The following is a 24,363-nucleotide window of genomic DNA, read 5'->3' as shown; positions in this document are numbered from 1 at the left end:
GGAAAGAGGGAAATAGATTTTAATATTCATTATATAACATTGTCATTTCTATTCATAAAATCATAATATAGAAGGAAACCTTAGGAGATATTTTCCTATCAGGCAAAACTACACTGTTTGGTACTATTTTATTTTATTAATTTCTACATGCACAGTTTCAGCAACCTCCCTTTACAGCACAGTTTAATGTTTTAGCACCTTTATAATCACATCATTTTTCCGTATTCATACTAAAAATTATTTTTGCAGTGTGGTAAGCAATTCCAACTTGAATACTTAGTCAAAACAGAGAAATAGGTAGGTCTAATAATTTTATTAGTATTACATAGTGAAGATGTTTAAAATTTAAAAGAGTTCAGACATTCCGCTTTTTGCTACATGTTGCTGACAGTGTGGTGGCTTAATTGAATTTTCAGATACTAAATTACTTCCCTAAGCTATTTTCTAAATTTTTAAAGATGTTCGATGTTCTCATGAAACAATTATTGACAAGAATATTTATAGAAAAAGTATGGAGGTAGATATTTTTCACAAGGAACTAATTTGTAATTTCAAGTATGGCTTTGTCTCTTGATATATTTTATACTATGTATAAATTTAATGTTGTGATTATTTTAATCATATTCAAGGAGTATATTTGGATGTTAATCATCTTAAACATAAAGCCTCATAAAAATTAGACACAGGAACAAAACCTAAGGTATATTATTACTTATCTTCACCCGTGTGCTGGGGATTACCTATATTTTTGTGTATCCTTCTTTTAATTTATACATTGAGATTTCTCTTAAGTATGTTACTGTATTTTGATTGTTCACTATAGGCAAACTTAGAACAGAATATTCTATCTTTTGAGTTAAAACATAAAAGCACTGTACAATGACAGAATATACATAATGTTTGGATATTACCCTCCCAATTATAGGATTCTCTTTTATCTGTATAGTGGAGAAAATAGTATCTTTTAGCAACTCTTAGATTCTCCTAATTTTTATTTTGATTTTTAATCACATTCACATTTTTATACTTGGATTCTTTTCAAAACCATTTGGTCCAGCTCTATCTTTGAAATTAGTATATGTGTTTTCATTATCCCTTACTTACATACCTTATGGGTGCCTTATGAGTACTGGTAGGGTTGAAACACTGTTTATGCTAGTTTTGGAAAACTTTGTTGATGATCAATTCTAAACTGACAAGATACACTTAAAAATCAAAATCTGTCTTGTTAGTAAATTAGATTTCAAAATCGAAATGAGGTATATTCTAATTGTTATAACAATCAGTTTAAACTGTATACTTTGTATCAGTCGTCCATAGAACAGTATTTTGCATAACATGATACCAGTCGTGTTTGTCCTTGATAATATTGCCATTTGGGAGCTTTTTTGTTATACATTTATTTTAAAAATTTTTGAGTGTCTACTGTATGTTAGGGATAGTGTAATCCGAAGAACTTCCAATTACAGATACATATACACATCCCCTTTTAAATTTTGAGGATTTTGAGTTCATAAAAGTTTGGGAGATTTTGTTCATTTTTGTTTTTATTGTATGAGGAGTGGGGTCATATGTGTTAACTTGTTCCTTTCCTTGCTAAGATTTGGTTAACAGTAATGGAGCTAGAAATCAAAACAAAAACCACATGAGAGCACATGCTAAATTCTTTCCAAAAGTATTATAGTAGTCAGACTATAAACCTTAAAAAAAAACAAAGAAAAAAAGAAAAAAAGAAAAGAAACCATTATTCTAATGTCATATTTTAAGGTGAATTTTCTGTGCAAAAATGCTTCACTGTTTTTAAGTTTAGTATTTTATTTAAATTACATTTGTAGTGAATATGCCTATACTTCACTGGAAGACCTTCAGGAAAATTTGAAGGATTTTCATTGTTCTGATACAATTTCTAACTATATTCAGAGATTTGAATGTTTCTTTTTTAATCACTAGGCTCTTTGAGAAGTTGCTCTAGACTATTTTTCTGTTCACCATTTTGTTTAAAGAAATAGCATCCTTTCTAGGCTACAGTGGTACAGAATGAAAGTACACTGACAAAAGAACTGAAAAGAATGTCTGTTGAGATGTAAAACGAATTAAGATTCCTTTTAATTACTCATATTCAATGCAGGAGAAAACAAATTATATAGTAAGACCACTCACATATGCTAATCTGCTATCATTGAGCTATGGATTTAGAAATAGAAACATAAATAAGATATGCATTTGTCATTCAGCATTTTATAGAGACAATATTTTCTTTTCTTGATCTGAAATAGTCTTCATAATGTATGTCATGAGTATATTATGTCCCCTGAGAAGTTTCTAAGAAAAAGAAACCTGTTTAACTTTGTTCAGCCCTATGTTTACCAAATTTATTTGACCCAAATGCATTTTTCAAGGAACGCTGAAGTCATGTAAAATACAGTTTGGCAAGTACTGGGTGGAAAAAATTCAGAATTTCCTACTACATGCAACTAAAATGGTACTTTGGAAGTCTAATAGACTGGATGTATTGTTTATTCTTTTATGTATATCTTTGTATCTCAAAGATACCTTAAATTTATTAGTACCAGAAGTATCTTCAAAGCATAGGATTGGAATTTCTGACTTTATTTTATGAAATTTAGAAATATTCTCTTTAATGCATTCTTATAGATATTTTTAAGATAAAGGCCAGAAAATTTTTATGTAAAGGGCATGGTAAATATTTTAGGCATTGTGAACCAGATGATCTCTAGACTGCTATTACTGTGCAAGAGCAGTCATCGGCCATGCATCAACAAATAAACATGACTATGTTCCAATAAAACTTTATTTGTAAAATATGGGCTAGCTGACACATATTTTAAAGTAATTTGTAACATAATCACATTTTTTATTATGACTAAAAATAATAGCCATAAATGAAAACTTTATAGGGCAAAATATAAAAATCATATAAAAATCTTTCTTGATACCTATGATATACTTTTAAATGCAAATTTTGAGCGTCAGATTACAGTTAGCCATCCTTTTAGTTGTGAATACATGGCTGCCCAATATAGGAATTTTCAAATAACTTTTTGTTCCTTTTGTTCACTTTTTTCAGTAGGATAGTTGCTCTGTTTTTGTATAAGACAATTTTTCTCAAAAGTAGAGTAGGTAGGATTTTCTTGTAAGGAATGAAAAACCACACAAGAATGTTGATTGAACAACAGTAGTTGTTCTATGAAGCAAATGTTCTATGTATAAACTTGGAATTGGTACCAACTTTGCAACAAGTATGAGAGATAACATTTTACTGTTCACAATTTATTATGTCAGTATGCAAAATTGCATACTATGTCATTATCAAGAAAATTATCCCTGTAATACCCTGAGAGTTCTCCATTCTCTGACCAAACTGTTAGTTTATTCATCGTATTTAGTAAGACTAGAAAGTTTTCATTAATAATGTGAAAGATGATTATACCACTTTTAAAACCAGTTGTTGCAGTTGTCTAGTTAAAAGGAGCAGCACTGTCTGAATGGTGCAGAGAGATATTTCAAAATATTATGCAGCAGCAGTTTTGGGTTTAATTGTCTGCAGATGGTAGATGATCTATTTTCCTTACTCGCTGCCACATTTCTAATAGCACCCAGGCTGTTCCATGTAAATTAGTAATCTTTCATGTAAGCCTGTCCTTAATTTTTCAGTATTTTTTTCTTTGCATCATTTTCCAGCTGTATCATGTTAGAACTGACATTTTAATTTTATATTTTTTTTCAATATCTGTGTGTCATAAATGTTAACCATTTAAACACAAGTGCTGAGCTGTGCAGGAAAACCAAGAAACCCACCTAATCCACTTCAAAAGTCTAACTCATTTCTTTGGTCGCATGTTAACCATGACAAGTGTAGAGAAGACAATGATTAGTTTTCATTTTTTTAACTGGTGCTTTGAGGTGTATTTTTTTTCATTCCTTTAATGTGACAAAAAGAGATTCCTAAATGGAAACGCTCTACATGAAATGCAGTTATCAGAGAGGTTTCTCTACATAAATTTTTTTTTTTTTTTAGTGAAAGAGGATAATATTTTCACAAAGGTGATTTTAGCAAGAAGAGAAAATATTGTGACTTAAGCAGCAGAATTTTAAATAGCCTAATAAACTTTGAAACCTAAAGTTTGGATCATCAGAATTAGCAATAAATCTTTATATATCACACTCAATAGCAGTTGGAAACACTGCCCAGTCTAGAGCCCTATTGAGGACTGTTTTTGTTTTTACTTTTTTTTTCTTCAGTTGATTTATCCAGAATCTCAGCCAAAGCTTACAACGGTGTCATAGTTAGAAATCTAACTGCCTGACTAAAACTGGTTTAAGGGAAAAGAATTCAGAAATTCAGCACCTTGCTATGGTTTTTTTTTTTTTTTTCCTTCTCTTTTTGTTGTTGTTGGAACAAAGTTGAGACAATGTGATATACTGATCGAGATTCTCCTTGCTAGCCTAGCTTCAGTCTGGCTTTTTCTTCCCTCATGCATGCTGACCTGGGAATCTTCCTTTGCCATAGCTGCGATAATCGTGACTCAGCTTACAACACCTTACATTCGCATCGCCCCTGCCGCAGGCGACGACCAACTGACAGGTCAGATGTTCAAGTATAGATGAGTCATCTTGCCCATTTCCTGCTCATTTTTCTCAGCTTCGTTTCCCCTCTACATTTCCTCCTTTGCTTAAGGCTTGTTTACAATGTTTCAGACTCTCGGTACAGACCTGTGCCCGCATTAAATGAAGTGATGTGCTTGGCCTCTTCTCTGTGCACATTTATATCCATGCATTCAGCACAACTCCACTGCATGTTTCCATTGTGTGTTTGTCTGTTGATGTGTTCCTTTCTAGCCTAATGTTATATAGAAATGAAATTTGCTGGATTTGCAATAGCAATGACAACAAACAGGATTTCAAACAAAATCCATAAAGATGTGTTCTCAGTAATCCAAATTAAGCTAAAAAGGTCTTGCAATTTGAAGGTGAGAAAGGTTTAATTTTCACCTTGTAGGATCTACTTTGCACACACATTTAGCAATACACAATTTTGTCTGCCAGTGTTATGCATTGAAGTCACTCAAAGCTATTTGGGGTGACACTGTTCAAACAGCTTTTAGTGTACATACAACTAGAGCAGAGTTGATTGCTTTCCTTATAGATCCTTGTTTCAAAGCAAAGTATTTATATAAAGCAGTGCATATCTGCAAGTCAAATGCGCTGAATAATTTAGAGAAGTTTTTAAAAAACCAAATGGCTTGGAGTTGAACTGTGTGCTTCTTTATACCAAGAGAAATTAGCTTGTCCATTCATACTGCCTGTAAAGGTGCGTGGACATCTGTGTGAACTCACATAGGAAAAGAGTCCAGCAAATTATTCCAGATTGAAGGTGAGTGCTTGGAAAACCCCAGAAGACAAACTTTTTTCCCACAACCAAAGAAAGTTATGATCAAGATTTGTAACATAATGACAAGGACAGGACTCAAATTCTGGCTTCCAAACCATCATTGGCACCACAGTTTGTTGCATGTAGTATAGGCACGATTAAAGCTGAGTAAGAAACACTCAACTGCTTTCCATATCATTTCTATTCCAGCAATTGTTTTGTATGTATGAAACTAAGGAGTATACCCTGATGTCTAAGGGAAAAGAGTAAAGTTTAACTCATGGTAAAAATTCATAAATGTTTAGGTTTTTCTGTGAGCTTATTATTTTGTAAAGTAGTGCAACTGAGACGCAGATACATTATAGACTGATTTTTAAGTGGTAAAGAAACATAGGATAATTTCACTTCTTTCTCTACTAGAAATCTCTACATATTTCAGTCCTCTATTTTAGACACATGTAAGCTGCAAACTTATTATTAACAGTTCTGCTTCCTTGCTTTCAAGTTTCTTTTAAGTGTATTTATTTTACTGATTGAAGTTCTGCTTTTTACAGATTCTTTCTTATTCTGAACTTCTGAAGTGTTCTTCCCAACAGAACTACTTAAGGGATAGTTTCTTTTACATAAGCCCTCCTCTTTACAACCTTTACATTTCAGGACTAGCCCATGGCGCTCTGTAGGGTTCAGTGTCGACTGGAAGGTAATCTGGAATCCTTCAGCAAGTCTGAGCTCCATTATGTCTGAGTGGGCACCAGTCTTGCCAGCCAATCATTAAAAATGGGTTGGCCTCACTATCATAAAATGAGTACTTATGAGTACTTTTAAGGTTTGTAGATGATCTCCATCATTTACTTTGGTTTATTAGGGATTAAACTGATGGCATGTTAGAATAAACCTCAAAATCCAGTAAAAAGCCACTCCAGTTCTGTTTTCAATATTTACTGCTGGTTTTAATAATGGTTAATCTTACCCAGGTAAATTCAAATTCAAGTAATGTTTCTTTTGTCTTTTCCATTTGCATTAGCCATCAACTTTGATAGCAGTATCATTGTCTTTTTAAAGTAGATTTATTCATGGGTCATATTGCAGGCTTGAGATTTAATTTAATCATTGATTTGACATTTATTGAGCACCTTCTATGTGCCATGTATAGATGTTCTAACTCTTATAAAAAGTTTTATTTCGGGTTGCCCAGATTCTTGGCATTAGGCATATTTGAATTAGTTAACATCAAACCTACATATACACATGCTCTTATGAATGAGAAACTACTCTCATACTTGTCATTTAGCATTTAAGACAACAGTTTTCTAACTAAAGGGGAATAGACATATATTTCAAAACTTTTCTCATTGTGTTGGGCAGTTTGGAAATGGTCAGGGGGATAGCTGAATATTTCACACCTGTGACCCATTGAACAGTTGTAGTTTTGTTTACAAGATCAGCTCTGTCCCTTCCAGAAACAAAAGGAAGTACATAAGGGATGCATTCTGAAATGCCTTAAGCAGGTTTTTCTGTTGTTTGTTTTAATCGTGCTGACATCATACTTCTATAAATGCTATTTGAAGCTACACTTATACTAGGACAATTCAATAAGATAGTGAGCCCTCTGTAGTTCCTTTTATCTCACAATGTGTTTGTTATATGCTGGTATAGACGGGACCACCCTCTCTTGTTTAACACTAAAGAAAACAAGCACCCTGGCAATGTGACCTCAGCACAAGGACTGTAATGGACACAACAATAAGTATTCATAAATATTGACTGATTTAATTCACTGAATGAATGTAGCCCAGACTGCCAAATGCTAATATGTTTGATAATCATTCCTTTCATTGCACAGGGGAGTGTTTCTTAAACTATTTTGTCCTCAGTCGACAGTAAGAATACATCACACCCAGTACATGCACACGCACACACGCACAGACACACAAATTTAACTGAAGCCAACGGTTTAGGCAATGCTACTCACTGAATAAGACGCACTCTTATTTTTTCTATTCTGTTCTATACTATTCTTGTTCATTTTTTTTTAACCTAGGTACAACCAGTAAATTGATTCATTCCCCACTGATGAGTTATAACCCAGTTTTTAACAAAATGCTTTACTAAACCACTAGATTTAGCAGATTATGAAAGGAAACTGAATGTATCATTGGAATAAAAGTCTTGTCTACATCAAAAATCCTACTCTAAAGAGCACACACAGAATATTCTAGAAATTGGAAATGCTTCTGGTTTCTGCTTCAATTCTTTTATTTTGTAGTTAATTGTCAATAATATAGAACTGCTTTGGAAGAAAATTGAAACCTGTACATACTAGAAATTTCTCACAATTTTTAAGGTAATTTTATAACTATGTCTAGGCTATTTATTTTACATTAAGATATTTCTATTTATGATTTAAATATATAGCCAGTTCTGAGGTGCTGCAGAGAGTGATTTCTTTAAATAAACTTTTTATTATCCATTTTGGCTAACTCATACATCTAATATGATAAAATCTATATCCTAGAATATTTATAAACTAAGCGACTCCTGGGATTCAAGTACAAATCAGATGTATCAGAGCATGTAAAATTAATCGCTAGATATAATTAGCACTTAAAAAAAATAGAGCACTAGCTAACAATTATTCCCACATAAAGTTTCAAGTTTTGAAAAAAAATACATGAAGCATATGCCTCTATTGTCAAAGATACATACAGCTGCACATTAGTTAAAGTGGTAAAAAAAGGTTTACTCAGTAACCGCTGATAGTAGGTGATGGAGCTGTACTGCATTCCAATTTGTATAGAGGTGACTGGGCATTTTAACAGGAGAATGAACAAGGGAGAGAGGCAAGCAGGGACTCCATAGAGTCGGGGAAGTGAAAAATTACAAGAGTTGGAAGAGTGTGTTAGTGCATGTGAAATCCATCTGGGTTTGCTAACCGGCACTTATCCAAAGTTAGGCTCCTGCAGCCCACAGAGGCTGGGAGACGGGCCCTGTCTTCAGGTGTTGACTTGAACACAATCAGTTCTTTGGGCAGTCTGGAGTTTTCTCAAGCAGACATTTTAAGGGAGATTAAAGTCACCTAGGGATACAACATTAAGATGTTAGAAACTATGTTAGTGTTTTGTTCAAGTCTTTATGTTGAGGCCTAGCTGAGAAAGGGTTCTATAAGTCTGGCTAGAGTTTGGTCCAGGAGAGAATTTTTGTCACTTTTCATTCCTTCCCATGTGAAGAGCAGTGAGGATATTTGATCAACTGCTGGGCATTTTCCTCAAGACACAAATGTTCTTTTGTGTCCAAAGGGCTCAGAAGAGCCAGGCTAGCGTTTGGTCGCAGAGAGAGTCTTTGTCAGTATATAGGCAAAGCTAACATGAAATAAGTCCCAAGGAATTTCTTTTTTCTCCTTAATGTGGCTCTTAGAGCAAATATAGAGAGTATAGAGCAGTGTGTGTGTGTGTGTGTGTGTGTGTGTGAAATATAAAACATTGAAGTCACTGCACTAGATTCCCATGAGGAAGGAAAGCAAATAACAGTATTTACAGAAAATCTTCTATGGTCAAAGTACTGTGCTAGAGACTTCTGTGTGCGTTATTTCACAAACATCCACCTGAGAGAAGTGTCATAACAACTGAGAAAAGGAAACAAAGGAATCATGCTCACCTCCAAAGATCTGAAATTCAATCAAGTCAGGGACATAAATTTTATTCCAGGCTTATGACTTGAGCCCTGGGTTTCTTCGACCTCAGTGTCTGTCTAAACATACCCTTTTTTAGCCTTAGTGTCTCTTCTCTCCTCCTGGGCCCTACAAGCTCACCTGTAGAGCCCTTTCACTTGGATTCTCACTAATTCCTGGACCTGCTTGGCTCTTGTCATCTTGCCATCTACCACATATCATGCTGATCCCCAGCCCTGAGAAAATACCAGCACCTGTATGCTTGGCTCCTATTTCCATACTTACACACATTAATGGATAAATGGAAGAAACAGGCATATTAATTCTACTAGAGGTATATGTTTTGCACCCCACACACACCTCCCTTGGTATTCTCTGCAGCCTGGTGAATGTCTTCTGCTTATGCAGTGGTATAAAGCTGCTCTCCACCCCCGCCCCAACTCCTCTGATCCCCAAACCCTAAGATGGTTTGGTCAGGCCTTCTGTCTCTGCCTGCTCTCCAGGGCAAGCAGCCCTTCCCAGCCTTGGCACCATAGGCCTTCCCTAAGAACAAAATACATAATTGAAGTCTGCCACCAACAGCCCAAGTTGATTTCTGGGACTATCAGTGATGAATGGGTCTGTATCAAATATCAAGCATCAAATTTAAGTGCACTCTAAAGCCCTAACAATGTCTTTTCAGAACTTGTTTTTCCTGCCATCTTTACAAAGATGAAACAGAGTGCCAGATCCAGTATGTACCCCATTTATGGATTTTTTGCCCTAGACAAGGAAGCTAAATAAGGATCCAAATTGGGTGGTGACTAGTTGTGAAACAGGGCGGGGGTGAGGAGGAGGGGTTAACATTAGGGAAGGCAAGGATCTCAAATCCTATATTTTATAAATGCTCATTGTTAGGTTGCCCTGTCGTGTAGACCATTACAAGTAGAAACTCTATAAAGTGACTGGCCCAATGGTTCTCAAAAAGTGCTCCATGTGGGTCCATGGAAAAGCCTTAGGAGCTACTTTTCACACAGGCTTCTGGACCAGGCAGCAGCTTTGGTCTAGAATAGCTATGGGTAGTGTGGTAGGTAGGTTCATAGGCTCAGGTTCAAATTCTAGCTATGCTACTTGCCAGCAGAGTGACTTTGGGCAAGTTATTTTGCATCTCTCTACTTCAGTTTGCTCATATGTAAAATAGAAATTACAGTTTTACACTCATTAAAGTTCTTATCAGGATTAAATGAACAAATAGTACTTAGTAAATCCTCGATAAGTGTCAGCTATTATTGTTTTCCTGCCTTGACATATTTTTTTTAATTATGAGAAGAATGCTAACCCCTTCCTTTCCTCTTTAACTCATTGAGCACATATTCCTGAGTGCCTGCTATATGCTAGATATCACACTAGGCTCTTAGGGCATCTTAGAGATACTGAAAAAGTTTACCCTGTGTCTCCACTAATCTCATTCAGGTTTTGAACTTTCCACAACTTTCTCTCTATGTACATTAAAATATACAAACATACTCATGCAGTTTTTTTTTTTACTACTATCTATATATTTAACTATGCAACTTGCATTTTTCACTTAATAGGCTATGAATTCCCCTTCAAGCCAATACATATCACTCTAAAGCATTATTTTGAATAGTTGGATATTGCTCCTCCATTCAGAATGGATATTATGATCCAGTCACCCAATCTCTTGTTAAGGGACATTCCAATTTTCACCAGTTTTTTCCTACTAATGGCAAAAACAATTAAAACAAACTGGAATAAACAGCCTTCTATATCTGTTCTTTCTACTATAAGTTTTATTTCTAAATGATTCCTAAATATGGGTCAAAGGATGTTTGTTTTTATATGGAACTGACCAGACTTCATTCTCCCAAATTGTAGCACATCATCTTCCCACCAGTGCCTGTTGAGTGCCCCTTCCCCACAACTCCACCTGCACTGGACGTTTACAACCTCATATGTCCTCTGTGGTGGGCGAAAGTGGTATCCTAATGACTTTTCCTGGAGTTGAAGATCTTTGCCTATGTGTACTGGCTATTCGCATTTTTTCTTCTGTGTCAGTTCATACATATTCCTGTCAATCATTACACTTTTGACTGTATTCATTATATCTTTTAGCATAAAAAAGCTTTTATTTTTAGGTAATCAAATATGTATCCATTTTCCTCCAAAGCTTTTGTTTTGCTTGAGAAGGTATTCATATCTCTCAGATTATTCAGGCATTACCTTGAGTTTTAGCTGTTGAATCCGTCTGGAAATGACCACTGATATGATATGGAGTGTTGCTAGGGGAGAGGTCTAGCTTTTTGTCAAATAAACAACCAGTGAGGCTGGCTCTCATTATTAAATAAACAATTATTTTCTCACAGAATTTAAATATCATATTGTCATATTTAAGTTCTCACATACAGATTCTATTACGGTCTTCTTTATCTCTTCCTACACTATTATCAATATCTTTGATTATGCTGTCTTTTATGATATTTTATTATATAAAACTAGAATTCTCTCCTAATTCTTTGTAGAAAAACAAAACAAAAACAAAAAATTCCTCACCACTTGTTTCCATGTCTATCCATCAGTTCTCACAATGGCCTCTAAGGCATTAAATGACAGGTCCCCTCTCACTTTTTTAACTCCTTTCCTCTCCCTCTGCCTCACCAGTTGCCCTAACCTCTGCCTTTTGGACACGGCAGCCACACTACCACCTTCAAGCTTTTGTTCTTGCTTTTTCCGTGCTTGGAATGGTCTTCCCCAGTATCCCTCACCTCCTACAGTCTGCTGAAATCCACCTTGTCACTGAAGTCTGCCTTGAGAACGCACCCTTCTTAACACTGCACCCTGCCATAGCACCTCCCTGATCCTTTCCACAGTCTGTCCCCTTACACTGCTACTTTCTGCTTTTTTATAGCACTATCACCTTTTATGTTTTCTTGTTATGTTTCCTAGAGTCTTTCTCTCCCTCCTGGAACACAAGCCCCTGAGGGCAAGAATCTCATTTACTGTGTTTTTATATATCCCAGTCACCAAGAAGGTGGCCCAGTTGGTACACACTAGGCAGTCAAGTCCCAAAAATGCCCCTGAGGTTCTCACTGGAATCTGACTAAATCTATACATTATTGTAACTGAAAAATATGATAAATTTCTCCATCTATTCATATCTTGTCATAATATTTCTAATACTAATTTAGACTTTTTTTATATATAAACCTGTTTGGTCAAATCTCACTCAAAAACATATTCCAGGTTCAATGACATTTCACTCTCTCACAGCCACTGACCCAGCATAGACCACTGCAGAAACATTTAACTGGTCTCTGACTTACTCTCATGCCTGTCCATCAGTTCATTTGCCACATAGCAGCTGAACTGACTTCTTTGAAATTGAAGTCTGATTCCATCACTCCTCTTCTTAAAGCCCTCGAATAGCTCCCTATTGTGCTTAGAATAAATTCCAAACTTCGCATCACAGCTTAAAAGGTCTGCACCATCTGGCCTCCGTCTTGCACTTAGTCCTCATCCCATATCACACTCTCGGTGCTGATCTTTCTGTTTCTCCAAAACACCAAGCTGCATCACCACCCCGCTGTTTGCGCTTGCTATTCCCTCTTTTTCCCAGTCTTCACATTACCAGCTCCTTCTCAACAGTCAGGATTCAGCACAAATACCATTTCCTCCAAGAGCCTCCGTAGACCACCATCCCTGAACCGCAGTAGACCTGTCAGCCCTCAAGCCACCATCTAGCCCATCACTCTGCTGCTTTTTGAAGTTCCCTGATGACTTTGAATCTCCCTCCAAGAGCAGGGCTTTATCTGTCTGTCTTGTGCCCTCTGTACCCCCTTAGGCACCCAGCAGGTATTCAAAATTATTTACTGAATGATGAACAGTCGATGACACTGTCATGAGTAAATTTTGAACAAATTTTGAATGAAAGCAATAATCTTTTTCTATTGGTTATTTTACTTACTTTTGACTGTCTTTATGTTACTCAATTGCAAAATTTCTCTTCTTTATAGTAAATATTTTTTTTAAAATTAGTAGATCTTTCCCTTGCAAATGAAACAAACCCATGGTTTTTCAACCCATTTATAAAAACACCATTTTAATCAGCCATTTCTTTTTGGCAAGAATTATAAGAAAAGTTTAGTTTTAATTTGATTGTTTTAGAGAGTGGCCCACCCCCTCACACCAACATCATCTGTGTTATACTCCTACTCCCAGCTTACATCTGCCCACTTCTCTTCCTTCACCTGTCAGATACAGCCAGTGGGTCCTTGGGACTCTTCATGAGCAATAAGCTGTGACAGGACTAAATACAGATAGGTGGCATTGGTCCTTCTGTGGACCCAAGGCTCCCTATTTGTAAGATGAAGCTGCAACTGAAATCACGTCTTAGCCATAATGAGTAGCTCCAACCGCTAGTTACAGTTTGAAGATGGTAGAATTATTCCCTGAACTTTAGGTCTCGGTCAGTGGCAGGAACAGCAAATGCAGAGGTGCTGTGGTGGAAAGTAGCATGCCCAAGAATGAAGAACTGCAAAAAGGCCATCATGGCTAGAAGGATGAGAAATCAAGTTGTGCAGGCAGATGGAGGGGAGGCAGACGTTAAGGACATTGGTCCCGATCCCAGGAGCAGTGGGAAGCAATTCAGATGTTTTCAAGAGAGGCAGGCAGGTTCAAGTTTACACTATATACTCCAGCCACGCTAGAAACATTTGAGGGTGACGAAGAGGCCAAACAATTGAGGTAAGTAAATGAAAGACCATCTGTCAGCCTAGAAAAAAAAGTGAGTGGCTATGAACAGAAGAGCTAAATGCCAGGAAATTAACAGTCTAAATACCAACCCTGGGTTATCGATAATCTACAACAGCATGGAAAAGCACCTGATAGGGAATTTAAGGGGCAGGTACAAACATACCAAAGTAATACTTTGAGTGCCTTAGAGATAGAACAATTTCAGTCAACTGTTGCCTGAGAAATCTATTATGTTTATTTTGAGAACTATTTACTGGGGTATGCATATGAATCAAAACCAACAAAGAACATAAAGGATAATAAAACTCAGCAGTATTGTTTGACTTTGTGGGCACCGAGATAAAACTCAGCACCTTTACTTGCAGACAGTTATATTTTGTCTTTTCAGAGAATTCAGTCATTAGACTCATAAAGTATTATATTGGAGATTATTGTCTCTACTATGAAATATGTGTAGAAATATTTTATCTGCTACTACAGGAGCCATATATGCTATATATCTTTATACTTTCCACAACCTAACACTCAGCTCTTGGTATTTGAAAGGCACTCGAGACTAGCTACAATTTTCTGATGGAATGAATTCATTTGTTAAAAGATAAAATTGCCTGAAAGGTGTGAACTAATTTCCACACCACTTTAAAAATAATAATAACAGAGAGGAGCTCCCAACTGTGACTGCTGTCAGGAGTTGTGGGACTTCAGGAAGTACAGTGGTACCAAGTGTCACATAGACTTACAATGATCAGCCTCCTGTCGAACGCTTTTAGAAAGTGCACACAGTTCAGTTCTGATAGAAATAAAAAATACAATCTTTTAATCTTTGAAACACTTAATCTGTAGAGAGCTATGTTCTGCACCACTCCAAGAGTATTCATAGCCCCTGCTTTGGGAGAGAAGGGCTCACTAGCTCATCCTATCCTTGAAGAGCTTGATGTGTAAATTCGCTCTGCGTTAAGAGATGAGAACTCAAAGAATATAACATGTGCTCTTTGCTCTCAGTGAACTTACACTTATCATCTTTATTAAGACCAACATAAACAGTTTAATAAATATTTCACTTCGATGAATTTACCAATATCCTGAACTATTTGTGATAATGATAAATGCATAATGAAGTAAGTTAATATAATTCAGCTGTACTGCAAAATGTAATATCTGTATGGTTCCTGGGTCATTTTCAGGGTCAGGACCTTCGATTTGACCTTTTGAGAGAATTTGGGGTAAAATTAAAGAAAGAAAATTCTTTTTTTAGGCTTCCTTATAAGTAATAATGGCCACACTCTTCATTTAAGCTGATAAACTAGTTTATTGGAAATAGTGGCTGAATCAGAACTACCATTTTTCAACTAGGGGTCCTGGTGTTTTCAAATGCAATATCACATCTAGATGGAGGGTTAACAGTTTATATGCCCTGTCTTGAGCATTTCTTATTAAATAGCGACCAAGAGTGTCAGTGTTATATACTTTGGCCGTGGAGGCCAATATAGAACGTTAGTGTGAGGAGAATTTGGTCAGGATTTCTTATAAGGGTTGCTTGAGGATTCTAAAATTTTTTTTTCAGCTGGAAAGAATGTAAAGTGAGGGGAAATTTTTATTCCTCCTGCAACACCAGCTGAATGCATTTTAATGGCTTGTAGTGTCATTGGTGATTTATTGCCCCTTTTTGTTCTTTTATGTGTTATATTTGTCATTTTGCTATGGCAGTTTCGTCTATAAAACAGTATAGTTACAAGAAAATGGTGAGAGGATACAGAGCTGCTGTGGAAAATTCTGTTCCTTTTTCCTTGTCATTTTTTGGAAGGAATATTGAGTCAAATGCCAAGCATTTGGGTTCAGAAATAATATATTTTAAAAGATGTATACTGCACTGAAATAGTATTGTTTTCAATTTAACTCCATAAACTTTAGGAATTCTATGCAAAAGATTTTCAATATAAGAGAATAATTTAACTTTTCAATATTCTTTTGTATATTCTCTATCAGCACTGTGATAAAGAAAAATAAAACAATGTATTTAACTCTTTTATTTGCTTAAGGCATAGAGCTTTCTGACTTGAAAGCATAAATTGAAATTTTATATTTTAGAAAATCTACCTTTTAATTTCGTTATTAATCTGGTACAGTGTGCATGTCCAAAAAGAATGCTGAAGCTAAAGTTTTTAGCTTAAAATAAACCAAGATTTCAGTAAAAGATACAAAATACTGGGAAAAAAGAAGTGCCCACAGTTTTAAAAAAGTCTAAGATTTTAGATGATTTTCTATTAGTGAGTTATTTTTGCCTTTTCTGTAAGCAAGTACATTTTGGTTTATAATAAAACCAAATTAATTTATCCTTGATATTAGTAAGCATGGAAAAGACCTGGATATTTTAAAAATATTTAACAAAACTGAGTGACCAATCTCTTTCACTAGATCCTTCTCTTTACCTCAGTGGTTAGCATGGAGCTAGACCTGTATTCATTGAATACTGTATTCATGGAACTAGACAGATATTCATTGAATACTGTTGCAGTTGTGATATTTTGCTTACCTTTCTTTTACTTGCTTTAGAAAAATGTAACTACAATTCCGAATATAAGGCATCGAGATTAATTTCAACTGCTTTATGTTTAAAAGGCCAGTAAAGTCCGTTCAGAATTTGTAGCCAAGGGACTATGTTGCATTGTTGTGTGATATTTTTTTGGTTGAATTTGAACTAGTGTCTCTTGCAAATAAGTATTTTTAGAATACTGTAAAGTACTAGTATTTGTGAGAATATTTTCAAAGTATTTATGGGTGTGATCCAATATATTTAATCAGAATGGAAAGGAAGTCAGAATTTCCTGCATTATCTTAACATAGCAGGATGTTAAAAAGGGATCAGATTAAGAAAATATCAAGGATATATCTAGAATAAATAAAACTCCTTTTAAAGAAAGAATTCTTATTTTAAATACTTTACTGACTTTGTAAAAGAATCAAGGGAAAGTCACAGCTGGCGTGTGAAAGGAGAAAAAAATAGTCTTTTCAACAGAAGTACTTCATTTTATTTTCCCTTTTGACTATATTGGTGTGCAACTTTTTCATCGGTGTTGCCATCGGGCTGAGAAGGGGACCCAAACTTTTTAAAGGATTGAGTTTTCAAATATGTCAGACAGAAATTTGGGCCTAATGATTATCTACACTGGATTTTAAAAGGGTGGTTCATATGAACACCCTGCATCCCAGGGCACATAATTTAGAAAGCATTTATTTTAGACAGAAGGTAATAAGTTCAAGTCCAGGCTTCTTGGGCAAATCTCCTAAACTCTTAAATTTCAGCTTCCATGTAAAACAGAGAGAATACTATTTCTTAATTTCATGGTGGGTGGTATAAGAATGAATACAATAATATGCACATATAGTGGACCTCATACAATGCTAGCCCAGGGTAAAGGCAGAGGAAATGGCAGTTGCTGATTACTTCTTCTGTGGGTTTGTTGTTGTTATTCTTATAGAGGATTATTTTATCGCCCTTACAGCTTTCAAGGGAACTCAGTAATTAATCTGGGCCACAGAGAGGCTAGATTTTGAGCTTCCAGGAAAACAAATGGATTTCTTGATGCTACATAGAGTATTATTTACATGAACACCATGTAGATGCTGTCGTCTCCAGAAGCACTGGAGCGTGAGAGGAACTTTATTGTTCTATCATGTCAAGACCTGTAATGACTCCTTCAAGGATGATATTTTCCATCTGTCCATCTTTGGGATATAAACAGCAGCAGCGTGACCCAGGCTGTTTGTTATCTTGCTATTTGAAGTGATGGTGATGACGATAATGATGAAAAAAGTTTCAGCCTTTTCAAAGACAACTATTTTATTTGAAGCAGTAATAGCCCAAAGCAGTGTATAACCTATTCCTTGCTTCCAGTAACACAGCATATGGAATAAAATGCATGGCTCCCTTTATTGTCCTGGCCATTTGGGGTTCCTTTGTCCCTCACTGTCCCTGGTTTAAATGTGGACACCTTTCTTTGTGTTTGTCCTTCAGTAACATCAATTCTCAAGAGAACCTAAGAGGATGCACTTTAATAGAACTCTATTAAGGGATTATAGATGATCTCATTAAATAACTTTTTCATACACTGAGTACGAAGTTGGAAAACATAGAGCAGTATATAAGTCAATGAAAAGCATCAAAAGTTTTTTCAACACGTTGTTTTCTTTTGGAAGAATAAAAACTATCTCTGAGAAACGATCTTTAGAAATAAGCCTGGCATCTGCCTTGGGCTTAATAAATGGCATCTGCTCAGCACATCTATCACTACCTCTGATGAGTTTTCTCATTGACTCTAGTAAATATCCAAGCAATACATCACTTCAACAATGTAATTGATGTACTGTTTAATATGTATAATTTACTTATTGGTATTGCTAATGATGCAATTATTAATTATGGTATATTATTAATTATAATAGTTTCTTTTTCAAATTGAAGCTCTTAGAACACATTTGGCAGACCAATTTGTGTCTGGGATTTTGCCGAGGTGCTGTCTCTTTTACTCATTTTTAACCAATTTGGTGGGTTCTTCTTCCATGTCTTTGAATAATTTCTTTAGCTATTAGTGTATATTTATGCATAAATACACACACATGTATGCACATAGGTAAAAACCATATCAGAGTAAGTTACATGTGTCTTTTAGCCAGTTTAGGGGCTTAATATAGGGAATTTTCTGATTTGTACTTTATTTCTTCTATGAGTAATAAGGAAGTTAGAAAATGATTTCAAAGCAGGTCATGATAAGATATAATCATTTTATTAAATGAAATTATTCTTAATATTTTGAATCATATTAGCATTATTGTATTAGAAGTTTCTCCTTTTTGCTTTCTAAAGTGCCCCGGACCATAGTAAATACTCTGCGGCAGAATTTTCACTAGTTTAAAGACTTCTAAAACAAATTCCATATATGATCATGAAAAATGATCTATAGCCAGTTAATCATTACAAGTATTGAGTTTATAACACTTTATTCTTGACAGATATTCATTTCCTGTCTCTCTGATAAGTATGTACTCAGTTAACTCTCTCATCATTGATTGATATTATATTTCACTGCTTTGGTGCTGGAAATATAACATTTTGCTACTAGTATTTATTTCCATGATATTTCTTTTTATTAATCTCATATTATCATTGGTGAAAGTTTAGTCAGTAAATTTACTGGTAAAGACTTTTATCTGTCATCAACATATTGGCAAAAACTTTTCCTCTCTTCACTGGCAGTCTCTTGGCATACTCGGTGGAACCAATGTTCAGATATTTTTCTTCTTTCTCAGTATGTTGTCTTGATGCCCATGTAAGGTCATCGAAAAATAGCTGCAGATGCCTTTTTTCTTAATAACCCCCTTACTAAATACTGGGGATCAGTGGAGGAAAGACCACAAAATAGAACCTATTGTTGTCTTTACTTTCCACTTCTACCTTTAATCTTTCTTCTTTCCTTTTATACCTATTGTCCTAGGTGTGAGAACTTCAGCGTAAATCAAAAAGTAATGAGTAGGCTATGAAAAGAGTGCAAATGCAAAAGACAGAAATTTAAATGAGATTTATTGTGAGAGCTCTTTGATTCAGCAAACATGTTTCTGCAGATACTGTGAACACATAATAAGATATTAGGCCAGGTAATGTGAGGGCCAAAAAGTAAAAACAGTTTTTTGCCAAAGAACTTATATTGGTATGTGATCAAGGGACTTAAAAAAACAACTGAACTCAAGGATGAAAGTAGGAAGTTCTGTGCAAGAGCGGTGAAACAAGGTGCTACAGAAGTTCAGTGAGAAAGAGAATACTTTCTACAAAGCAATCATAAACAGTATTTGGGCTAAGGCTTTTTGGAGGATGGGTGGCTTTTAAATCTACACAAAGTGGGTAGAGGAATGCTGCCATGGAGGAGAGGCAGCAGAAGCAGAGGCCCTGAGAAGGGGACATATTGGATGTGTGGGAAAATCATTTCCATTTGGTTGGAACATAAATGAAGGAAGGAAAGTAGAGAGGTGTTGAGTTAGGGGGATAGAACCGGCTCATGGAAGACCTTGACTGCCTTTTGAAATAAGCATTAGGAAACTTCTAGGTGTTTTGTTTTATATTTTAAATGAAAGAGTGACCTGATTAGCACTATTCTTTAGGAAGATCAATATGGCTGCAGTATATGAAAGAGACCGGATGCAATGTCTACTTGGGAGTCAAGTACAAACAAAAGGCCAGAAGAGAAATAAACCAGGTTCATGGCGGTGGGAATGGAGAAGAGATAATGAGAGTATGGCATTTTTTGATTTTTTAGAGATTGGGCAGAGAGATGAGAACTGACCTGTCTGATGTCATGTGACTATGCTTCAACCTAAGGATAGAAGGAATAAACCTCCTTTGTAACGTATTTCATTTTTATGTGTTGGAGGTCAAAATGTCCTTCATATACAACTGAAATTTATTTACTTGCTCTAACTTTTATTGCATACATAATACATTCTAGGCATTAAAGATACAGAGACGGAGAAGATGTAGCTTTCCTCTGTAAGAACTTATAAGCCTATGTATATATGTTCAAAAATACGCTTCATATATACACAGATCACACATGGTCATTATTCTCTTTATAAATGCCTTCTACTTGTCTTAAGACTTTTGTTTAGTCTAAGACATGGGTTAATCACTAGACATCAAAGGCGAATAAGAAGTAGTCCTTACTCTTGAAAAGCTCAAGTGAGAGACTATCAGAGAACCTGCTGGTCTTCTCCTTGGTTAGATATATAACCTCAACTTCTTTTCTTTTTTTGCATAGTCCTTCTTTTCTACCCTGCAGATCATTTGTATTTCTTTTCTTTGATTACTTTTCAGCATCTCTACCTGAACCAGCATTTTGTGCCCTGAAAAGATTATGTGCGTGTCACTCCTTTATACATTTCAGAATCACATTGACTATATTACCGGGCCTTTCTTTTCTGCATATAGGTCCAGGAAGTCTTTTGTCCTCATATATTTATCTTATTTTTCTTTCAGGATTTTATTTTTCTTACTGCATCGTTCTGTACTTTGGTTGGTTGGTTGGATGGTTGGTTGGTTGGTTTCATTCTTTTTTTAGGTTCTCCTCTTATTTAAAATCCTCAAGATGATTTTAAATAAGTCTTGTCTTCCAGAGTGTTAGCAATAATCTCCTGAGTTTTCTGTATTATTGGAGAAAGTTGTGATTCAGGGAAAAAGAGTGGACTTCACAGACACACCTAGATCCAACGTGTAGCCCCATGACTTCCTGTTTTTCTGACTTAAACAAGCTACTTATTCTTACTGTGTCTGCTGCCTCAGTCTGTAAAGTAGTATTAATTACACCTTGTGGTATAATATTAAATAAGAGTTGTGTAAGATATCTGGCATATAAAGCAGGTCTTCCAAAAGGTTGGCCTTCTTTCTTCCTATCTAATTTAGCAGAATCTGGACAATTGATCAGCATACTTTAAATTCCTTAACAATTAAAAATGTCTTCCAATCATTAACTATGGCTAAACATAAAACTGAGGTTTGCATACCAGGTTTGCCTCTTAATTGTATAAAGGGATATTTTTAAATAGTGCAGTAAAAGAAATTGGCTAACTGATAAAGTAAGATATTAATATATCAGGAGGTATTTCAAAAACAACCCAAATTCATTTTTGCCATAGTCTGTGAAAACTTTCCTCACAGATTTTTAGGAGGAATGGTTCTCGAATTGGATTTCTCTGCGGGCCATGTAGGGAATCACCCAAGGTGTCACATACAGATTCCTGGGTCCTACCTCAGACCTGGATCTGGAGTCAGTGGGGAACTCAGCCTTCTTTCTGCATGTTTCAAAAACTCTACAAATTGTTCTTAAACTCTCTATAATTAGTAAACCTCTGTTCCGGAATATACTGAACAGAATAATGTAATTAACATAAGCCTTATTTATTAAAGAGCTTCATTGTTTCAGGAAAAATTGTATGTTTACTAATGAGAGTCAAGGGATTATGTGACCCTGCTCTCTGCTAAGACCCCAGGAACCCTCGGTATGTTTCTAAGGGCCACTTTTTGTGCCTGTGGCTCACTGATCTATGAAAGACATGTTACACTTCTGCATGCTTTTTGCTAGACTCTGTACATTTATTGAACATCAGAAATACGGATTCTTCCAGCAAGCACATAGGATTTATTAGGTATACGTACGTACTTTTTGATAAGATAGTGAATTACCAATTTAAGGCCACAGAAAAAGCTAAAAGGATTTTGCAAACAGCTACTACTTTATTCAGGAAGCTGTGGTGATCCTTTTTCACACAGGAATGATTTTTAAGAGCAAAACATGAGCTATACCATGACCCAAGGCACAAAGTCTAGAAGAAAATTTGAGGGACAGTAGGTTTATATTTTAATGCCTTCAACATTAATTTCATACAAACTGTTGGAAATATCTACTCTTAACTGGTGCATCCTCAAAGGCGTCCACTCCCACACCCTTTATCGATTATTCACTTTGTATGAAAGGTGAATACAGTAACTGCCTTATTATCAGCAAACCATTTCCTCATTTTATCACTTGACCATGATTTGAGAAAGGCAGATGGAAAAAATAAGCCTATTTCATCAGAATTGTAACAGCACTAATAATTCTTTTGAAACTTTTAGTGCCCAGATAGTGAGTGACAAGGCTTTGATAGATTATTTTACCCACAGTGTTGGCCTCGTCGATAAATAGAGCATACCTGTCATGAAATTAGAACAAAAATAAAAAGTATATTAATTTTTAGAGATGATATATATCAGACAATCCAGGATCTCAGTTTTATATGAAAAATTTTGTTTCTGATTATTACTTGTAAGACATACGTGCTCTGCATGCCCTATGGCGGAAATTAGGGACAAAGAAAGTTATAAATTCAAAAGCACAATCAGATTACAAATAATACATAAAGTGCGAATGTAGATTATTCCAGCAGTAGTGATTGACTTTTCACTTCCAGGAAGAAAAACAATGATATGTAATGTAAATGAAAATCTTGGAGATGTTTCACAATCGTGTATAATGTTAAGATACAACTGTAAAAAACTAAACACAAACTGAAAAGAATTCTAATTCTCTGAGCAACAAGACATGAATGAACTGTCTCACATTAATCTTTAAAACCAGGTTGTTGCTATTTTTAAGAAAAAAGAAGTCTACCTCTGCAAAAGGTAAAAAATAACGACCTATGAAAATTAATTAAAGTAGATTCTCTGTTCCATAATTCATAAAAATGCTAGTACGAAGTGTCTAAGGCTTCCTTAACTGAAATTTTAGAATATCTTTTGGGACCAGTGCTCTTTGACACACACTTGGAGGAACAATACTTTTACATATTTCCATAGCTTTCATTTTATTTTCTACTTTTTTCTCCTATCTCATCTCATAAGGTTTCTTCATCAACTCAGTTTCTCTTTTAAGCAATTCCCACATTTGCTGTCCCCAACGTATTTCTCTCTCCCCCAAAATACCAAGAATGGTATTTTGGTATCTGAAATATTTTGCATGTAGTGAGAATGAAGTACTTCTTTCCTTGGATTTAGTTCAAACACTGAACCCAAACACATGTTTTCCCCAATAAGAAACCAGACACATATTTCCATAAATGGCACCAACATCCACCCAGTCTCTCATACTCTGAGACCTGAGCAAACCTGTGTGCAGCCAATAGGGTGCCTTCTGTGAGTCCCTTGTGTCCTCTCAGTTCCATTTGCCCGCTTAGATTAGACATTGGAGGCTCGCTCCTAGCCTGGGTGAGGCGATAGCTTTTCCATGGCTCTTCCAATAACCTTCCTTTCCTTTCTTCTGTGATCCTGAGTAGTCCTACTCAGTTATTTTCAAGACAGCTCTGTTATCCTCTGTGGCTCCTCATTTCTTAAATCTAGTACAGGCTGTTCTAGCTAGTAAGCGAAACCTATTATACCATAAAGCCGGTTATTCAAACTATCTCTTCCACTACTTTCCTACTTGCACCGGGCTCCAGACAAGCTAAATGAGTATAAGATCACAGAGACCTCTTTGTGTCCCCTACCTGCCTTGGCTTATGTAGCATCCTTCCCACCCATCTATTGAAATCCTCCCTGTCCTTCAAGCCCATTCATATTGCAACCTCTGTCAAGGAGTCTTTCCTAATCTCACTCTCCACGCTTCCACAGTGGGTTCTGTAGCCTGTCCATGGCACTTAGTGTGGCTTCTCTTGTGCAGTGAAGGATGAGGTGTCAGTCTTTTTACTCATTTCGAATTCCACAGAGCCTAGTTACAGTGCCTTGAGCATAAAAAGTATTCCATAAGGAGCTGTTAATTTGAAGACTGTGAAAACCAAGATTAGCTATATCATATGAATAGGACTGCTCTAATGGGTGTCCTTTCCAGCAGTGCTTCCCCCACTAATTTGATCACTGATCATTTTCTGCCCACCTTTAGAATGTAACTCTGTGTAGTATCACTTTCTGCCTTTTTCTCCTACTCTTCCCCTTCTTCATCCTAGTTATGAGGAGTAAAGAGAGGCCCTAGAACTC

The 24,363-nt window shown here is 35.7% G+C and overlaps 1 protein-coding gene across 7 annotated transcripts in view; it reads left to right on the top strand.

Moving 5' to 3' along the window:
• PTPRM (protein tyrosine phosphatase receptor type M) overlaps positions 1-24,363 on the top strand; it is a 691,775-nt gene that overhangs the window by 449,760 nt on the left and 217,652 nt on the right. For 4 of the 7 annotated variants that reach the window (XM_036229038.1, XM_016120973.2, XM_016120969.2 and 1 more), the window contains exon 14: positions 4,532-4,606. The exons of the other annotated variants lie outside the window; for them this stretch is intronic. In XM_036229038.1, coding sequence (XP_036084931.1) covers positions 4,532-4,606 — 75 coding nt within the window. The remainder of the gene's footprint in view (positions 1-4,531; positions 4,607-24,363) is intronic. 7 annotated transcript variants of the gene reach the window in all.

Source organism: Rousettus aegyptiacus, unplaced genomic scaffold (genome assembly GCF_014176215.1).
Source record: "Rousettus aegyptiacus isolate mRouAeg1 unplaced genomic scaffold, mRouAeg1.p scaffold_m13_p_12, whole genome shotgun sequence".
NCBI lineage: Eukaryota > Metazoa > Chordata > Mammalia > Chiroptera > Pteropodidae > Rousettus > Rousettus aegyptiacus.
This window is presented reverse-complemented; position numbering and strand designations above follow the sequence as displayed.